The following is a 17311-nucleotide window of genomic DNA, read 5'->3' as shown; positions in this document are numbered from 1 at the left end:
TAAACTTAGGAAGATTTTTGTGAAGTTTTTCAGGACACACTCATACATACTAAAACCTATTCATTACAAGAGCAAAATAATTGTGCCCCATGGCTGCTGAGACTGTGCCATGGCTAACTCCTTTTCTGTGTAATTACAGTCATTTGGATGAACAATAATTAGCAATACCTGCTATAGTGTTTAGAAACATCAAGTATTCAAAGTTGGAAATCTCTCGGTGCTGCCATCGCTGGGTCATGTTGGAAGCTTTGAAAATCTGTCGAGGACTAGCCAAAGAAATGCGTCTGAAAACAAAGAAAATTGGAAAAAAATAATGAGAAAACTGGTGGGGCTTCCTTTTTTCCATACTTGATTTTTAGTGGCAGTAGTACATATTCCTTCTACCAGGTCTGGGCTAGATTTCTCTGGAGATCAAACTGCCACTTGGATACTTGAAGTTCATTTTTAAAGTTTTATAATCTAGTAAGAATAAAAAGAATTAATGCATCTGACAGCTGGATATGTCAAGATTTGAAAACTTTCCAACAGAAATCTTTACAGCTGTGCAAATTCAGCTGCTTTATGATGGCTTGATGTATTACAGAAATATTTTACTGGAGATTTAGAGATGGAATATCATTAAATAATAAAATTACAATACTTTTAGAATTTCACATAAGAATCAAGTCATCTTTAAAGAGTGGTTTTTTAAATCCCTCAAGAACAAAGGAAAACAATGATAAGATGATAGAATTTCATTATGAAGTCCATCCTCTTGAGGTTTAAATTCTGGGCAGTGTTGGGGAGTTAGTCATAAATAACTCAAACTTTTAGAATTTGATGCCAGATTTCCTAATGTTTGTGAAAGAAGACTGTAAAGTCATTCCTTGGAGTGATAAATCAAACAGAGAAGAGTTTATCATAAAATTCCCAATACAGTTTTGTTCATAACAAAAACATCTGTAAACACCAAACCCACATCACTTAGGGAGGAAAGAAAAAAATATATGTAGTTTTAGTTTAAAAAATCTTTACAGGTATTGGTAAACCATTCAAGGAAACTGTAACTGTTTGTATTTTTCAATAACCTACATTATTTTGCAAACAAATTGATCAGTACAAATGGATGTGAAATACTGAGCAAATGTGTCTTCAATGTACATTTAAAATTTTTCACACATAATTTGTTTCTGTAAATAGAATCCTGATGTTCTTACAGAGTGGCTATAGTAGCAATCCAAGGGATTTATTTTTTCCTGGACTCTATAAAAAAACTACAAAACACAACATAAAACATCCCAAACTATTTTAATTCCATTTCTATGTATTGATTAAAAATTTAAAATTTAAGTCACAACAATCAAGATACCCCTCTCTAAGGGTTTCCTGCACCATGTTCTGTAAACTAGTAGGTGTAAATGCTTCAAACCATTGATGAAAATAAAAACAACTCTTAGAGCTGACAGATAAAACTAATGCAGATTGTAAAATACCTGGTCTGGGGTAATCCAAAGATGGTACCAATACCAACCCGAGGCAGACAGTTAACCACTTTCTTTACTGTTGCTTGGTCAGGGAAGTTGAACATGACACCCACTGTGAGTACAAGAGTAGAAACACAGCATCATTTTACACATTTCAGGCTTTCTCAACCAACAAAATACAACCCTAAGCTCAGGTGCTCAACAGATCTGACAAGTTTCCTTCAGGATGCTGCAGATATATTTGTTTTTAGATTTCCAGAAGTCCTTTTATATATCAGTAACAGGAATTTCAACAGAAGTTGACACTGTTGCACATCTTACAAGGTCTCCATTTTTTTTCCTCTATGAATAGAAATTAAACTTATATGCACAGATTGACTGTCTAGAACTAATTTAAAAAATGTATGTATTAACTAGTTCATACATTTACTAATTTACATTCTAGACACTTTCTAGAAATAGTGTTCAAAATACTATCTTCCTATTTTGTCTGAAACATGTGAATGACACCTCTGAAACAGCAACCTAATAATCTAAATAACAATCTAATTATGTATCACCAGTGGCCATTTAGGACTTCAGAGAGTACAACAAGTGTTTATGCACATGATTAATATTCTGTTGGACAATACCATTACCAAATCAATGTTCTACATTTTAAATAAAGCATGAAGGCATAGCAGTCACTGGTCTAATCCAGTAGTGAAATTCTTTCCTTCTGTTGCTCTTGGTGTGTCTAACTAACAACTATCAACCCTCCAAGGGGACACAAAAATCCTTCATGCATAACAGATCAGAGGTAGGACTGCCTTGAGCAGGAGTCCTCAGAGAATGCCAAATAAATCTGTGGATATAAATGAAAGTGAGGCATTGATAATGCACAGTTTTCATGGTTTATCATAATTTATCATTGAAAAGAGAATTGGAAGGAGAAACTAAATTACAAAAAATTAGTAACTCAAATACCGATACATTTAATCCAAGCCCTTCCTCTATCTACACAAATCCATGTCAAAGCAGACATGGCTAAACATCCAAGGAGAATGCACAAGTCCCCACATGCACACTTGTAATTTCTTTAAGCTCATTTTGCCATGTATGTACCTCTATTTGCCATGAATATCTCCAGTGCTGTATTTTGCAAGAGGTAACGTCGGGAAAAGACAGATCGAATCTCTGAGAAGAGCCATTTTCCATGGAGTCCTTCTGTATATGCCAGAATCTAGGAGAAACAGACAGAAAGGATGTTTTAAATATGTTAGCTGGACAGGAATACCTTGCAAAAGAGAAACTCTTTGACCCACAAACATGGATTCTACCAATTACATGCAAAACCTGCAGCAAAATTAAAATATGCTCAAATTTCAAATCATGCTATGAATCTCTAATACATTTCTTGTACTCCTAAATTCAATTATTCATGCTAAATATTTTAAACATTTGTTTGCATTTTTTTCCTTTAAATACAACTGTCTATTTTTCCTAACAGTTTCAGAGTTTCAAAAACATTATTAAATGTTCAGCATTTCAGCAAAGCATAAAACTGTATTCAGAAATGCATTTCTAGTAACATTAGATGTATCTGCACTCCCTTCAGCATTGTAATAACAGGCCTGTAACAAATAAGCAAGAAAAAAGGGTCTTTGAAGAAAAAGAATGTTCCTTAGGTTTATCGTTAAGGCAGTGTTCATTAATTCTGGAACTAGAAAGGTTGGCTGTGTAAGAGGTTAAGTATCATTTTGTCAGCTAAGGTTAAACACAAACCTGCAAATGAACTCAGCATAATCTCTCTGTGGAGTAAGCGGTTGTCAAAGTAACTTGTTACAATTCCTGTCATCCCATCTGACAGACACAGATGCTTAGTCTGCCTTCACAATTCAAACTAATTCCATTTTCAGTCCTCAGCCACTTTGTTTCTTTGTTGCTTCACTTTTTCCTTTCCATTTCAAAGCTTAATTATGTAAGTGTTAAAGGACAGAGAGACTGGACACTTCTCTACCTCAGATTAACAAACTATAGGAGAAGGAAAATCTGAGATTTGTCAATTTTAGCAAACGCAAAAGTACTTAATAGAAAACCATCACAGAAAAAGAGACTCATATGCAATCCTTGTTAACATCATTCTTACCACAATTTCACTTGAGCAATAAATACATTGTGTACAAAAATGAAAAAGTGAAATTCAAGTCCTTAACATAACAAAGACTGTTAATTAAGTCAATCACTTGTTTACAGGTTTTTAACAAAGGAGGATTTTGCCTTGCATGTAGCATATATTGACAAATAAAACCTGCATTTTTGTAGCACAGGGATCAGATGCACCATTATGAAAGCACTATACAATACAGCATAAAATATTTTACCAGTTTTGTGAATTAAAAGAAGCAAGACTGGCAAACCAAAAGCTGATAACACAGATCAGAACATACAAAGAAATAATCTTCACCTCAATACAAGTGCCACCTTCTCTCCCAGCAAACACACACACATAGAAAGAGAAGGAAAAAACTATATAAATCTTCCAGTACAAAATTCTAGAAATGTGATGAAAGGACCAGAGATTGTCAATGGTTCCTAAACATTTCTGGAACTGGGAAACCAACAGACTTGGGCCACACTGACACTTCCCATAATACACCCCTATCCCATCCACACGAATTGGCAGATTTGTGTAATTCTGTGGTGCTACTCAGAACCACTGTGCTTGGTTTTTGTCACATGCATATAAATATCCTCAAAGAATACAACATCAAAAGAGGTAACAAAAGAGACAAAGTTGCAGGGCTCATGCACAGAAATCTCTTGGTACTTTTTGATGATATTTATCCATCTTATGATCCTGAAACTGGAGCTTCTAATTGCAATGTTTGATTTTTTGAGACAGATAGCAACATGGTAACCACTTTTCTGCCACAATTAAAACCCAACAGCCTGTTTGTCCCTATTGGTCTGCGCATGGCAAATTCAAACATTTACTATGTGGATAGTGTGAGTAAAACCAGCACTCTAAATAATTATTCCGTTTATCCTGTGAAGTGAGCATTTTCTGTGAGACTGTGAACCTCACATGATGCCCAGAGCTTGCTGCCTGCAGCCTCCTCAAAACTGGAAGGAAAAGCACCGGCTTGAAAAGAGCAGAGGCGGCTTGCATTGTGCTCCTCGTAGAGCCAATGAAATAGGTGAAGTAACTGAATTCAGAGGGAGAGGATTTACAGCAGGAACTGGACCTGCACCCCAGAACCACCACAGCCACTGCTGTAAGCCCCTCTGAAGCACTCATTAACAAAACTGATCAGGAGACACAAGCAGCTGAGGCCGGGCTGAGCAGGGCCTCCATTCTGGGCTGAGGCAGCCTCTGCCTGCTCTGCAGCCTCACTTCGAAGTCTCTGGAGTTCAATTAAAAGTGGATTAGGTTTAACTGCAGCCCTTCAGTGGGACACTGTGCTCTCTGGAGCTGCGGGCACACTGACAGCGCCCCAGCCAGGGCTCTGGCCCGCCAGTGAAGCAGCTGCCATGGCAACGCAGCGCTGCCCGCTCATCACTGCCTCCACCTAGGGCGGGTGACAGGGCCGGGGGACAAACACATTGCCGGCACGTCTATGGCGAAGTGTTCCTCAGGAAAATCCAGCACAGCCTTTTACTCCCTGGAAAATATTATTAGAAACTGCTAGTTGCAGAAACTGGCTCATTCTTCAAATCAAATTCAGCGTTTTTATTCTGGCAAACAAAATTTAATTTTTTTTATCACTTCTGACATCAGAACTACAACTTTCAAGAACTACTTTTGCATTTGCCCGTTTTCACCCATAAGCCACACAACACAGAGCTCTACTTGAGAATTTAAGAACAGCAATCTTCTTCATACCATCGTACAATATTTTGAGATTAAAACCAACTCATTTCTGCCTTTGTCACAACCAGTTTTGGAACAAGTTGTGGAGCAGAGACTAATGAGAGTGTACATCTAATTTAATCTATAGAAATAATACTGCCTTCCCCATGTGAGAAAGTATTCACAAAATTTCAGTTAATTCAACAAATCAGACTGAAGTTCAATCTACTGCACATTTAATTTGTTTCAAAAGATACAACACTTTACAAAAGAAAAGACAATTTATACTATTACCACTTCATTTAAAAACATATAAACTAATGAGGCAATTGTTAAGTTCTACAGTTTCAAAAATCTGATCAGACTGCTCTGTAATTAGACTTTGGCAACACCAGATGAACAGGTATCATGACAACATTACTAAAAATACAAAATTACTTCCCCCTTTGAATGAAGTCCCTTTTTTCACTTCAAGTATTAGAAATGAAGGTCTAACCTGTACTCAGTCTCTGTACTCATGGTGATGGCCCCAACACTGCACAGCTGTCAGAAACTCCCTAAGAAATCAGTGAGTAAAGAGCAGCCAGATTCAAATTCTACTTGGAGGAGACTCTGAAATCAGAGTAGCATGAAAACTCAGCTAGCACAGTGCTGACCACGAATTAAGATCATACATAAATAAGTGCTCACAATTTACAGTGATGTATCTGCTAATTTCCCAATAAAAAAGCTCATTTACTTGGAAGCTATTCTGTGATTTTTCAGTTTTTTATACAAATGCCCCATTCCATTCTACCTTTTCTTCAAACCCCTCCTGAATGTTTATCATAAACAATGTCTGTTGTAAAAGACTTCAAGCAATAGTTAAAAAACCACCCCAATCACTGCAGCTGCCTCCTGAATTAGAAAAGTAATATTTTACTGAAGACTAAATGAACATTTTGCTTTACCTGTTAAGCAAGCCAATCAGCTATCGTATATTTTATTTTATTTTAGAGAAAAGTACTATTGATCTTGAAAATGTGAATAGGCTAGAAGTAATTAAGTCTGCAAATGGGTTATAGAACTGAAACAGTAATTGAATAATTATATTACTTTAATATGCCAGCCAACTTAACTGCCATGAGTAAAATAAAAGCTAAATAGCTTATTTAAAAAGCTGATGCACATTTGTCTAATTTTAAATAAGTTCTAATGCAAGACAAAGAAAAAAACCCAACAAAGCACCGAATAAAAATATAGAGCATTTAACTTACATTCTAATTTGATTACAGTTGAGAGAAAATTTATAAATACATTCTAGCAACATTCTAGGTCATTTGGAGTTATTTGTAGTCAGGAAGGCAAAATTACAGCACTCAGAGGCTCCAAAATCTGACACTCAGTTCACAAGAAACCTGGATTTCTACCTTAACCTTGGCCTTGCATCTGAGGACCCTAGGATTCTACTGTCCAGGTATAATTTAATTCCTGGCTGCAGGATTCACACTGAAAGAGTGTGACTCTGCTCTTTGTTTAAACACATCCGAATTCACAGGGAATTTGATCAGACTATTAACAATCTTAAACATCAGCATGCTCTTCAATAAATCAGAGTTGTTCATTGGTTTATTTTAGGTTTCTCAAAGAAACAACAAATAAGATGCTTGCTTTAAATCTCAGATATTTACAAAATCAGCCACTGAAATCCACAGGCGGTGAGCAGCAGCCAGTCCCCCTGTGAGCATGCACAGTCTGTTACACAATCCTGTTCAGCATTTTCATGGGTGACAAACTCAATTAAACATATTCATTACTTTAATGTTCCACTAGACAGTTTTAGGTGACATAAAAAAATAAAATAAATAAATAAATACTCAGTGACCTTTGTATTGATCAGAGCAAAATGGCTTATGCCTGGGTGTGGGTGGTGAAGGGACTGGGGAGGGGGGTGGTAAAGGACTCTTATGTTTTCTCTTCCAATTACTGAAGGAGATGATAAAACCACAGCAAATGATGTATCAGCTCATTTTATCTTATCGCTTTGGGGCTAGGTGACAATGAAGTTCATATTTCACTGGTTCCCATTGAAGATTGTGAAAATTACTTGCCCTTATGACCTGAAATTTCACTGGAAGACAGAAATTTCTCTTCTGCAAAGTAATGTAATTTTTCAGATGTCAACCTTTAGCCCAGCTTTAAAAATTAATTTCATTTATATTAACCAATGATATTGATATTTTCACAGAATGCTCTTTGATACATGAACCGCCAAGTAGCAAATTGATGTGCTCGAGAAGGATAGAATTATTTTATCTGAAGCTGCTGGGGACAGACAGATTTACCACAAACTGAAATTCCCATTTCACATTATGCTGTTTATATTAGCCTAAAATACCTTAAGGCCTCAGGACCTGTAAATAGTTTAATCTTTTGTTAGGATTTAGTTCTGCTTCTAGATCCATTCAGTTTTGAAATAATTTCTCTCTACACAATAAAAAAAGAAACACCATGTGCTTGGAAATAAGAGGAATAATAAGAATAAAGTCTAACTGTCACAGACCACAGATCAGTACATATATGATAGCATGAAAAATACTTCCCAGATTACTAAAACAAAGGAATGCACAACTATATATTCTCCCTTTATCCTGCCACTTAAGCTGTACTTCAGTGTGAAAAAATCTATGTGCAGTCTAAATTTTCTTAAAGTGATCTTCTACTAACTTTCTTCCTGATTATCCCAATCTAACTTGGAAATAAAATTACTGAGGGAGCCTGTATTTCAGAACTTTTCTGATTTGACTACATGGTACTAAACACCTCGCATATATCTGCAAACAATGTTAGCAGATTTAGTACTAACTCTCTTACTTCCTTCAAATGGGTCTCATAAACAATTTTTTGTCCCTCTTGATTAACCCTGCTGGGTTTTAGAGAGCAGGGGTTCATTACCAGTATCAGAAAACATTTAATTAACCCAAAGAACAGGAATTTCTGATTGCTAAAGACAATTATGCAAGGTAAATTATGCAGCCTCAGATAGTGGAAGTTTAAAAAGTAGAAAATTAATACAGGTTAGGGTGACTGTCCAAGCCCTGCAAGGTTAAGGACATGAAGTTATTACTTTCTTTGCAAAATACAACAGCGGGCTTATTTATGATAAAAAAGGAGCCAGAATTGCAAGAATTCACAGATTCTTGTAGGAGTTGACTGATATCTTGATTTAGTTACACTCTGATTTAAGAGCTAGCTGCATCTGCTCCTCAAGAGGTAGATACAAAAGGCTCATACAGATGTTTACATCACCTGGAGAAGAGCAACATTTTTCCTCTCCCGGGGTTACCTGTTTATGCTATTTGCTACAGCACTGATGTTCATACATACACAGACTTCATATACCTGGTATGTAAAATGATACAGACAACAAATCATAACCAAGAATCTTTCCATCATTTAGAAATAACTCAACCTAGTCTTTTTGGACTGCATTAAATCATGCAACTTCAGGATTTAATGTGTCAATGAATTCCATCAGTTAAACAGACACAGTGCAAATACTAAAAAAGCTTGTTTTGATTTTGTTTTTTATACATTGAAAAAATGACATTACCTGCAAAAGCTCAAGAAGAGAGCTTAAGCATCAGTGAGCAGAATTCCATGAAGTGATTTCTCACTGTGTAGAAGCTGTCAAAAGAAGCTGATGATATTAAATAGTGGAATATTCATCAAAAATGCTGAAATTAAGTATTACCAGTATTAAGACTTTGTAGTAATGAATGGTGCAGTGGTGCATTCCATGATCATTACCCTGTGTGAGACAGAATTTTGAAAAACTATCTGGGAAAAATCCCTTTGCCATCATTTTATCTCTCCAGCTGAGAAGCAGGTGTCCAAATGGCTTCAAAAAGTCCTTCACAGCTCTCCTATTTTGCTGCATAACTTTGCATCACCACAACTGTTGCTACCTTGTTAGTTAGCTCACCTTCAAGTTTATAAACGCAGAAAACTAAAAGACAAAGAACAGGAAGCTTTAGATGTTCCAAATTGTCACTCTGCAAAAACTGAACAATTAATTTGTCTTCCCATCTCCTTGTGAGCTAACAAAAAAAAAGGAAATACAAATTCAGAATTTATTATGAAAATGTTTTATTATTGAAAAGGAGGTTATAAAATAAGAAATCTTTTAAATCTTAACCTCAAAAGCTTTTAGCACACTGCCCAGAATCTGGTATTCCCAATTAAAAAAAAAAAAAATATGTTTTCAAGGTGGTAAGTATAACCATGATCCATATTTTGAAAATACAAATTGTACAGAAATTTCCCTAGTAGAAGTAAGACAACACAGGACTAGTGGCTCAAAACCATATGATGACGTTGTAACACTACTGTAATTTAAAAAAAAGGATGTTAAAACAAGCCCTAAAAAGCACTTTCCCTTGTTCAAAGATGGAAGTGCCAGAAAAATAGTTAAAAGGAATCAAGCGGAGATTTTTTTTTTTTTTTAATATAATGACAAAAAGGTTGTAGATTTGGGTTTTTCTTATTTTTTAAGTTCTTTGAAGTTTAAAGTCTGGTTGGTCCCTCTCCTTTTATAAAATTCCTAGTGCAGAAAAGTCCTGGAGGATAGTCTTTATCAGACTATTGGTGGATCTTTAACAAGTACAGAGCCTGAAATTACAAAAATTGCCAGACTCACAGCAGCTTGAATCCACAGCAGTATTACTGACTATGTATGGTGAAATGTAAGAAAAAGGAGCAAGCATCTCCAAGGCAGAGCACAGAAAACAATGCAGGAGCCATCTTTGTTTTGCTGTCTCTTAAAGATATTTAGACATTGAATTTATTTTTTTTTTAATCATAGAATATCCTGAGTTGGAGGAGACCCACAAGAACCATTGAAGTCCAATTCCCAGCCCTCCACAGGATATGCCCAAGAGCCACACCCTGTGCCCAGGAGTGTTGTCCAAACACTTTTTGAGTTCTGTCAGACTGGTACTGTGATCACTGGCCTGGGGAGCCTCCGTGTTAGAAAAATAAGGCTAATGTTTGCTATGAATGTCTCTTCAAATTTGTATTTGGAACAGCAAATGAGAATAGTCATGTCAGATTTCCACTGGTGCCCTGCACCTGCCTATTTCAGCACTTTCAGGATATGACTTCTCCCATGGGCTGCTTCTCCATGTATCCAGCAAAGGTCTCTCCAGTCAGAACACGTGCAAGTGGAAGCAGCAACTACAACCAAGAAGGAAGCACTACACCTGCAACACTGGCAGCTGTCCAGTGTCTGCTGCTTCCATCTGATTTTGCAGGAGAAAGCAAATGGGCAATGAAAAAATAAGTTTCAATGCCAAAAAATGATTTTTTTTTTTTTTAAATCAGTGACCTGTAAGCTGACCTTCATATCCCTTCATCAGAAACAAAACAAAAACAAAAACTCCCCCACACATCTGGCAGGAAGCTGGAATACCAGTCATCAAGAAACACTGCATCTGATCAGCTCATTAATGGGAAGAAAGCCCATACATAGAAGAACAGATGTGCCTCTTGAAGGCAAAGAGAAAAGTCAGACTCCAGAGCTGCCAAGCCAGTCATTCACATTACAAGATTCTGCAGTGTGTTTTGTGAGAGATGTGGCACACAAGGTGCCCCTTGCAAAGGGTGTGGATGCAAAAATGGCTCAATGCCACCTTTGTGCTGCAGAGACTCTCAAGTGCTGCAGGAACCAAATTCCCTTCAAATAAAGTGGGGCAGCTGCAGGGGCTGATGTACCTTTGCCTCATTTGGGATGCCCAGGACTGTATACAATACTGAAAACATTTTCCCTCTTGCCCTCAGAATCTGGGAAAGAAGATAGCACAGAACTGCTATAAAACCCTTCAGTGCCCAAGCCCTTCTCCACTCACTGCAAGTTCATTTACTGTAAACCAAAGCCAAATGACAACAAAATAGAGGAAATGTTCTTAGTTATCAAAGGACATGTCTCCTATGTGCTCCTTTTTATAACAAAGTCCTACATGACTATTCATACATTTGTCCCCTATTCCTGTAAAAGTAGATTAATTTCTCAGAAGAAAGAATTTACTGAAATCAATCATGGAACAAGGTTTTGTTATGGCCTGTGACTGCAAGGGAAAACCCCATAAGATCACCCATAGAAATAATGTGTCCAATTAAAACTTACCCCATGTTGTTAAAGGAAAAAAAAGCAGCCATGTGAAGAGGAGGTTTTATGCAACAACTGCTGAAATTCATCTTAGTACATGCCAAACTAATGTAAAATAAATTCAGTTTTAATGCATTCCTACAAGAAAGGATCCTTTCCTAAGATTAAGCAAGCCAGGGGCACAACTAATGTGAGCTCTACAAGCATATCTATGATTCTGGGATAACAGAACAAGAACATAACCCTTATTTCAGCTTAAAAATGCAACAGAAAATTAAACTGCATTTCTAGTCCAAATGATTGATAAGAAAGGCTTGAAAATGTGATTCAAGTGTAACAGATACACAGACAGCAGTCTGGGGATAGCTGAACAATTGATCCAACAACATGATTTGCCTTGCCATTCCCCCTGGGGTATTCAATCTAAAACTTGCCACTCCTGAGGGCCCAATAAAAAATAAGTCTATCAAAGAATTCTGCAGATGACAGGAGGAGAGAGGGCAGTAAGTCTATGTGAAAATATTAGCTCTTGTGAAGAATTTTAATCTGGGCTATGTTATGCATTTATCTTTCAAACTCATGATGCTGTTTTGCAAAACTGAAAGTTTTCTGAAGAGCCAGAAAAAGTCAAGTCTAATGTGGGAGTATTGACAAAGCCCCAGTTTCCAGCCAGTACCTAACAGTGTTTCATAAATGCTGAAGCCAAGAGGGAAAAGCATTTTCAGCTGCTTCTCTAGGAAATCCTAACCCCATAGCAATATCCTATCCATCCTGACCGAAGTGCTGCCAAGAACTAAGTTCCTTGCAAAAATACAGCAATTTATCCTGCTCATGCATGTTTCATTTAAAAAACTAAATTAAGGCAGCCTTCTAATAGGCAACTTTTATCAAATCAATTTACCACATTTGAAAGAAAGTGGGAGCCCTTCTTAAATATTTTTTCAAGTAGGGAAAAGACCATAACTGGATAGCAGCTTCCCTCCTAGTCAAGTCCACATTTTGAAAAAGGTGTAGGGTTTATTAAAAGGAGCAGAAAACTAAAGGCATTAGAAAATTAGATTTTCTAGTGGTGTTTGCAGCTCTTAAGTGATTTTTGGTGTGGAACTCAATGTTCTTCTATTCTTAAAAAAAAAAAAAAAGTATTTTAAGGCAGTAGATCTACCTTTAGGGTTTTCTCTATCTGAAGTACTTACAAGTAAAAAACCTGTAATCAATTCTTCCCATAACATATTAGCATTATAGGTATTCAAATGGGTAACAATTTTAAGATATGTGTTAGAGAAAAGAAGATTTGAGATCTGAAGTATAAAATATCTCACCTACAAAGAGGAACACATTTACAGCTAGGAACTTTAGTAGATTTATCACTACAAGATAATCAATTTTCTATTTGAGGAGTTGGAAGTTGAAATTTTGTAGAGTTTCATGTTTGAGAACTTATTACAGGGCAAGGAAAGCATTTCTCACTCTTCCTTGAGCACATGAAAACCAGTGACTGAAATGCTGAAATGACTTGGATGCAAAACTTGGGGCAGCAGTACAGACTAAAAATAACTCATCCAGACACATCTAGGAGTGCTCCACCAGTGAAGAACTGATAAATTGATCAATAAAACATCCTTCCTGCTTGACAAAACATCCTTCCTTGCTCAACCCCCTTTAATAACCATATAGGGGATTTTAATAGGAATTTTAAATTTAACAAAGCCTTAACTTTAATATGTTACATTAATTGTTGAAGCTTCAAACATACAGTAGTAATTGAACCCACCAAAAAATAACAGAAATTGGCAAGTATCTGCTTCTTAGCATTGCACCCAAACAAAATGTCGGTGTTGATAAAATCCACTTTTAAAATCCTTGCAAATCTTAAGTACTGTCATCTCATCACCCCGTTGGAGTTTGATTGATTACGCCTTTTCCTTATGTTCATTAATCTCATCACCTTATCTTTTACACCACTTCATTTTAGCAGAAAGGCAATAATAAAACCCTCATCCATTATCCTTTTACACATCTAGTCAAGCGGAAATGGTTAATAACATGCTACAAATTGAACTTCAATCACCTCATTTTCTCCTTTGTCGAATGCACATTAAAGTATATTCCAAAAGTGCAATTTGTTTTACAGGGGAATTTGTGTTATATTGCTACAGACAACTAAAATTAAGTGTTTCTCAGTTTGGTTATTAAATATATCCAACTGTCCTTTTATCTCTGATACTAAAACATTAACTCATTTTATTAGGGTGTAATAATACAAGAGCCTTATCTCCCAGAACACAGGGACATCTAGTCTGCCTAATAGTAAGTGTTATACAATGGGTCATTTATCTTTTTCTTTTTTTAAAAAATATGCTTCTGATAGTTTATGAATTGGTATATTATTGCAGATGAAATGGCTCTCCATTTAAGAAAAGTTAATTTGTTTACATGCAGGCTTATCTTCAAATGCAAGCCCTATTAGAGAAACGGTCTGTAACTGTCAGAGCAAGTGAAGGAGGAAAGAGGTGGATGTAGAAAAATTTAGAGCCCAGTAATTCAACTCTGATCACCAGCCTCCTGTTTGAATATTAGCTGTGTTCCATATTTGCAGCACTTTGCAAATATTCTATGATATGATTCCACAGAATTGAAACAGAAGTCAAAGAACTTGTTTCGGTAAACTCTCTCCATCATTCCAAGTACAGGCATATATTGGTAAACTAAAATAAATGACATTTCTAAAAGAGCCCATCTAGTATAAAGAAGTTCCCAAATATGATGTGCTTGGAGCTGTTTCCTCCCAAAAAATATAAAAGAGTGGGTGAAATTATAGCTCTATTTTTTTCAGTGACAGTAGTCTCTTTTACAGAAAGGATGCAAGATCTCCTGCACTTTGCTCACCTTCTCAATGAAACAAGACTGGTCTGACCGACTCAGTAAAAGTGCATATGCAAACAAACCAATACAACCACTAACACTGTGCAATTGTTACAATGACAGGGTATTTTCCCATGCTTGATCTCATTTCAATTCTACATAAATTTATTATTAACTTAGTATAACCTTACAAGAAACCTAAGAACATCATCAATCCTAACTTTGGGACAAGAAGATTGAACAGGGGAAACAGTATTTGTTTACTATCAAAAAGCTTTCAATAGTTAGTTTTAGAGTGCATAAATAAATGCACACATTTTAATGATTATTAAAAATGAAGCAATGACTACACCTTAGTCTAAAGTAAAGCTCTAGTTAACTTATAGTAAATTGAGAAAACACTTTTACAGTTCCCTCAATGGCCTACCTTTTTTCCCAACTCTCCTGTCCATTAAAAATTTGCCTTACTCCCCTAACAATTCCAACACTGTTTCCTCTCTCTTGCTCTACCAGCTTCCATTCAAGCTGCAGTTTCCCAAGGATTTTTGCAGGTGACTGCCCTGCAGCCATGGCATCTCATCGATCCCCAGCCCTTCCTGCTGCCTCGCCAATCCCTCCTTTCTCCAAGGACTATGGTTGAGGGTAAAGCTGGAGTTCAACAGGTATTCAGATATTCTTCCTAGGGCAGGGAGAAGGACAATAATGCAGGGCAGAAGGAGATGGAATGGTTCTAGTCTGACTCACTACCATAGACAGTTGCTAGTTTCATTGAAATTTTGCAAGTTTCTTCTTTCATCTTTGAAAGCATTTTGGGTTCTATTTTCTTGTAGTTTTGCCAACATGTAGCTGACTGTTACTTCTGGTCCTGCACTTAGAGAGAAAGACTTCTGCCCCGTGTTTGCAAACTGTGGTTCTCCAATACTGCCACAGCCCAGGAGGAGGCTTGTTTTGTACTCCAGTAATACAAAAAGCATTCTGCTTCACCACAGCACAGGGAATCTTTGTGCTGCACATTCAGCCCTAGAATTGCAAATGCAATTCTCACCAAAAATAAATTATTTGGCTGCTCAAGAACTGAACCTTCTTCATCTTCACAACATTTGAAATACTCCACTGTTTCTTGAGCTATCCCAAATTAAATTTGATCTCAACTCAAAATTACACAGATGAGTTACTGTGCTTGCCATCCACTCAAATTCAGAGTCACTGAATTCATACAAAACATTTTATTATTCGTTAAACCCCACATGCTTAAATTTTCTTTTCCAGTTTCACATATGACCACCAAAATAGTGGCTGGCGTCCAAAACTGCACACAGTCAGCACCTTAAAATATTAGAGGCATATCAACATATCAAATTGTAAAAATATAAATTTCTAAACTGTGAATACACAGAATTTGATCTAAATCATTGACCGATTTCTTTTTTCCATTTTGATCATTTTTCTGAAACCTATCCTTCAGAAAAGTGCTTTAAGTACCCCTGCTTAACAACATCTCCCTCTTCTGTATGTGTTAACTGAGGATGTTTTCTACTTGTTTCCCTTTTGTTATTTAATTTACATTAAACCAGATGTATGACTGAGCTGTCTGGGTTCTTATGAGAAAGTCTAGTACCCAAGTGAAATAAATAGGGAATTGGAGCAGGCTATAAACCTACAAAGCTCCTAAACTGCTGTCTGTAGTTGACTGACAGAGGTGCAGTATAAGTTTACACAATATAAGTTCAACCCTTCAACTGATGCTGCACTTCTGCAAAATGTAAATTACTGTTGCTGTAGTGCTAGAATGCAGCAGCTTATTGCAGAAACAAATGAAAACTGAATGCTAACAAAGTCAAGGAGAGTCTTGATTCCAGTCTCTAACCACCATTCCTGTACCACATAACATGTCACCATCCATAAGTAAATGAGTTAATCAAATTAATGAGGATTCAGACAAATCGGCTGCCTAATGAGCACTCAAACTGATGTGGCAAGGGTTATGCTCCAGTGCTGACAAAATCAGTTTGATGAAACTGTGACAAAAGCAGCAAAGCACTGTTCCTTCAGCACGTTTTCCTGCATCTTATTAACATGGAATTATAATTGCTATTTGCAAACTGTATAAGGAGACCATTTATTGCAGAAGTCATGTTAACATATGCTTTATCTACTCCTCTCTCCAGCAAACCTATGTATATTGTTGGAATTCAGGATAGTAATTATTCAGTTCTTTTTGAAAACAGCAATCTGATAGAGTTGTTTAAAGTAATTTAGATGGAATATGCCAAGAGAATTTCCAGAGACACTACATCGTATGATTTTACATTTTACGAACATGACATTTGGCAATAAATATAAAATAAAACAAACAAAATAAATCAAAACATTGTGCAGCTTTGCAAACAGTTCAGAAAATTAACACTAGAATCTCTTGAAAAGCAGATTAAAAAAAATCTGGCTCCAATATGTAGATGAATGATAATGCTTGTATGATGTTTCCCAAACTCCATAATGCTAAGAAGCAACAAACACAGACAGGCCAAAGAAAGAAATTAACCTAACTAATATTTTAATTACTTTATCAAAATCCTTTAATCAGGACTCCTGTAAGACTTTTCTAACAGTACTAACTGGTTTTGTCTAGGCTTAAACTGCAGGGCCAAGGACTGGAACACTAGACCTGAAAATACTTAAAAATGAAAAATCTGAAAGTAAAAAAAAAATAAGGCATAATTTTTAAAAAGTAAAAATTAACTCTTACTTTCCAAGATTTATCTGTCCAGAACACTTTCTCCAGAGGAGAAAAAAACATCTCTGCACCATGTTGCTTAAATGCAAGACATACAACGACATAAATGAAACATTTTCACACATAATAGGCATAATTAAAGCAGTTTTTAAATAGCAGTGGTGCACCTGCAGCCATAGAGATCATATAGCCCTTCACTACTTCACTAAGATTACAGGAATGAAGTCCTGGATGCTATCACAGACTCAGTAAAAATTCAATATTTACACACTAAT

The 17311-nt window shown here is 36.3% G+C and overlaps 1 protein-coding gene across 1 annotated transcript in view; it reads right to left on the bottom strand.

Annotated features, from left to right (window-relative positions):
* The window catches only part of LRBA (LPS responsive beige-like anchor protein), a 372144-nt gene that overhangs the window by 119408 nt on the left and 235425 nt on the right, over window positions 1-17311 (bottom strand). The window contains exons 41-43 of the mRNA XM_059469874.1: window positions 2568-2685; window positions 1473-1575; window positions 169-284 (exon numbers count right to left, since the gene is read on the bottom strand). Coding sequence (XP_059325857.1) covers window positions 169-284; window positions 1473-1575; window positions 2568-2685 — 337 coding nt within the window. The remainder of the gene's footprint in view (window positions 1-168; window positions 285-1472; window positions 1576-2567; window positions 2686-17311) is intronic.

Source organism: Ammospiza nelsoni, chromosome 4 (assembly GCF_027579445.1).
Source record: "Ammospiza nelsoni isolate bAmmNel1 chromosome 4, bAmmNel1.pri, whole genome shotgun sequence".
NCBI classification, from domain to species: Eukaryota; Metazoa; Chordata; class Aves; order Passeriformes; family Passerellidae; genus Ammospiza; species Ammospiza nelsoni.
The sequence above is the reverse complement of the archived record's forward strand: the minus strand, read 5'-3'. Positions and strand labels throughout refer to the sequence as shown.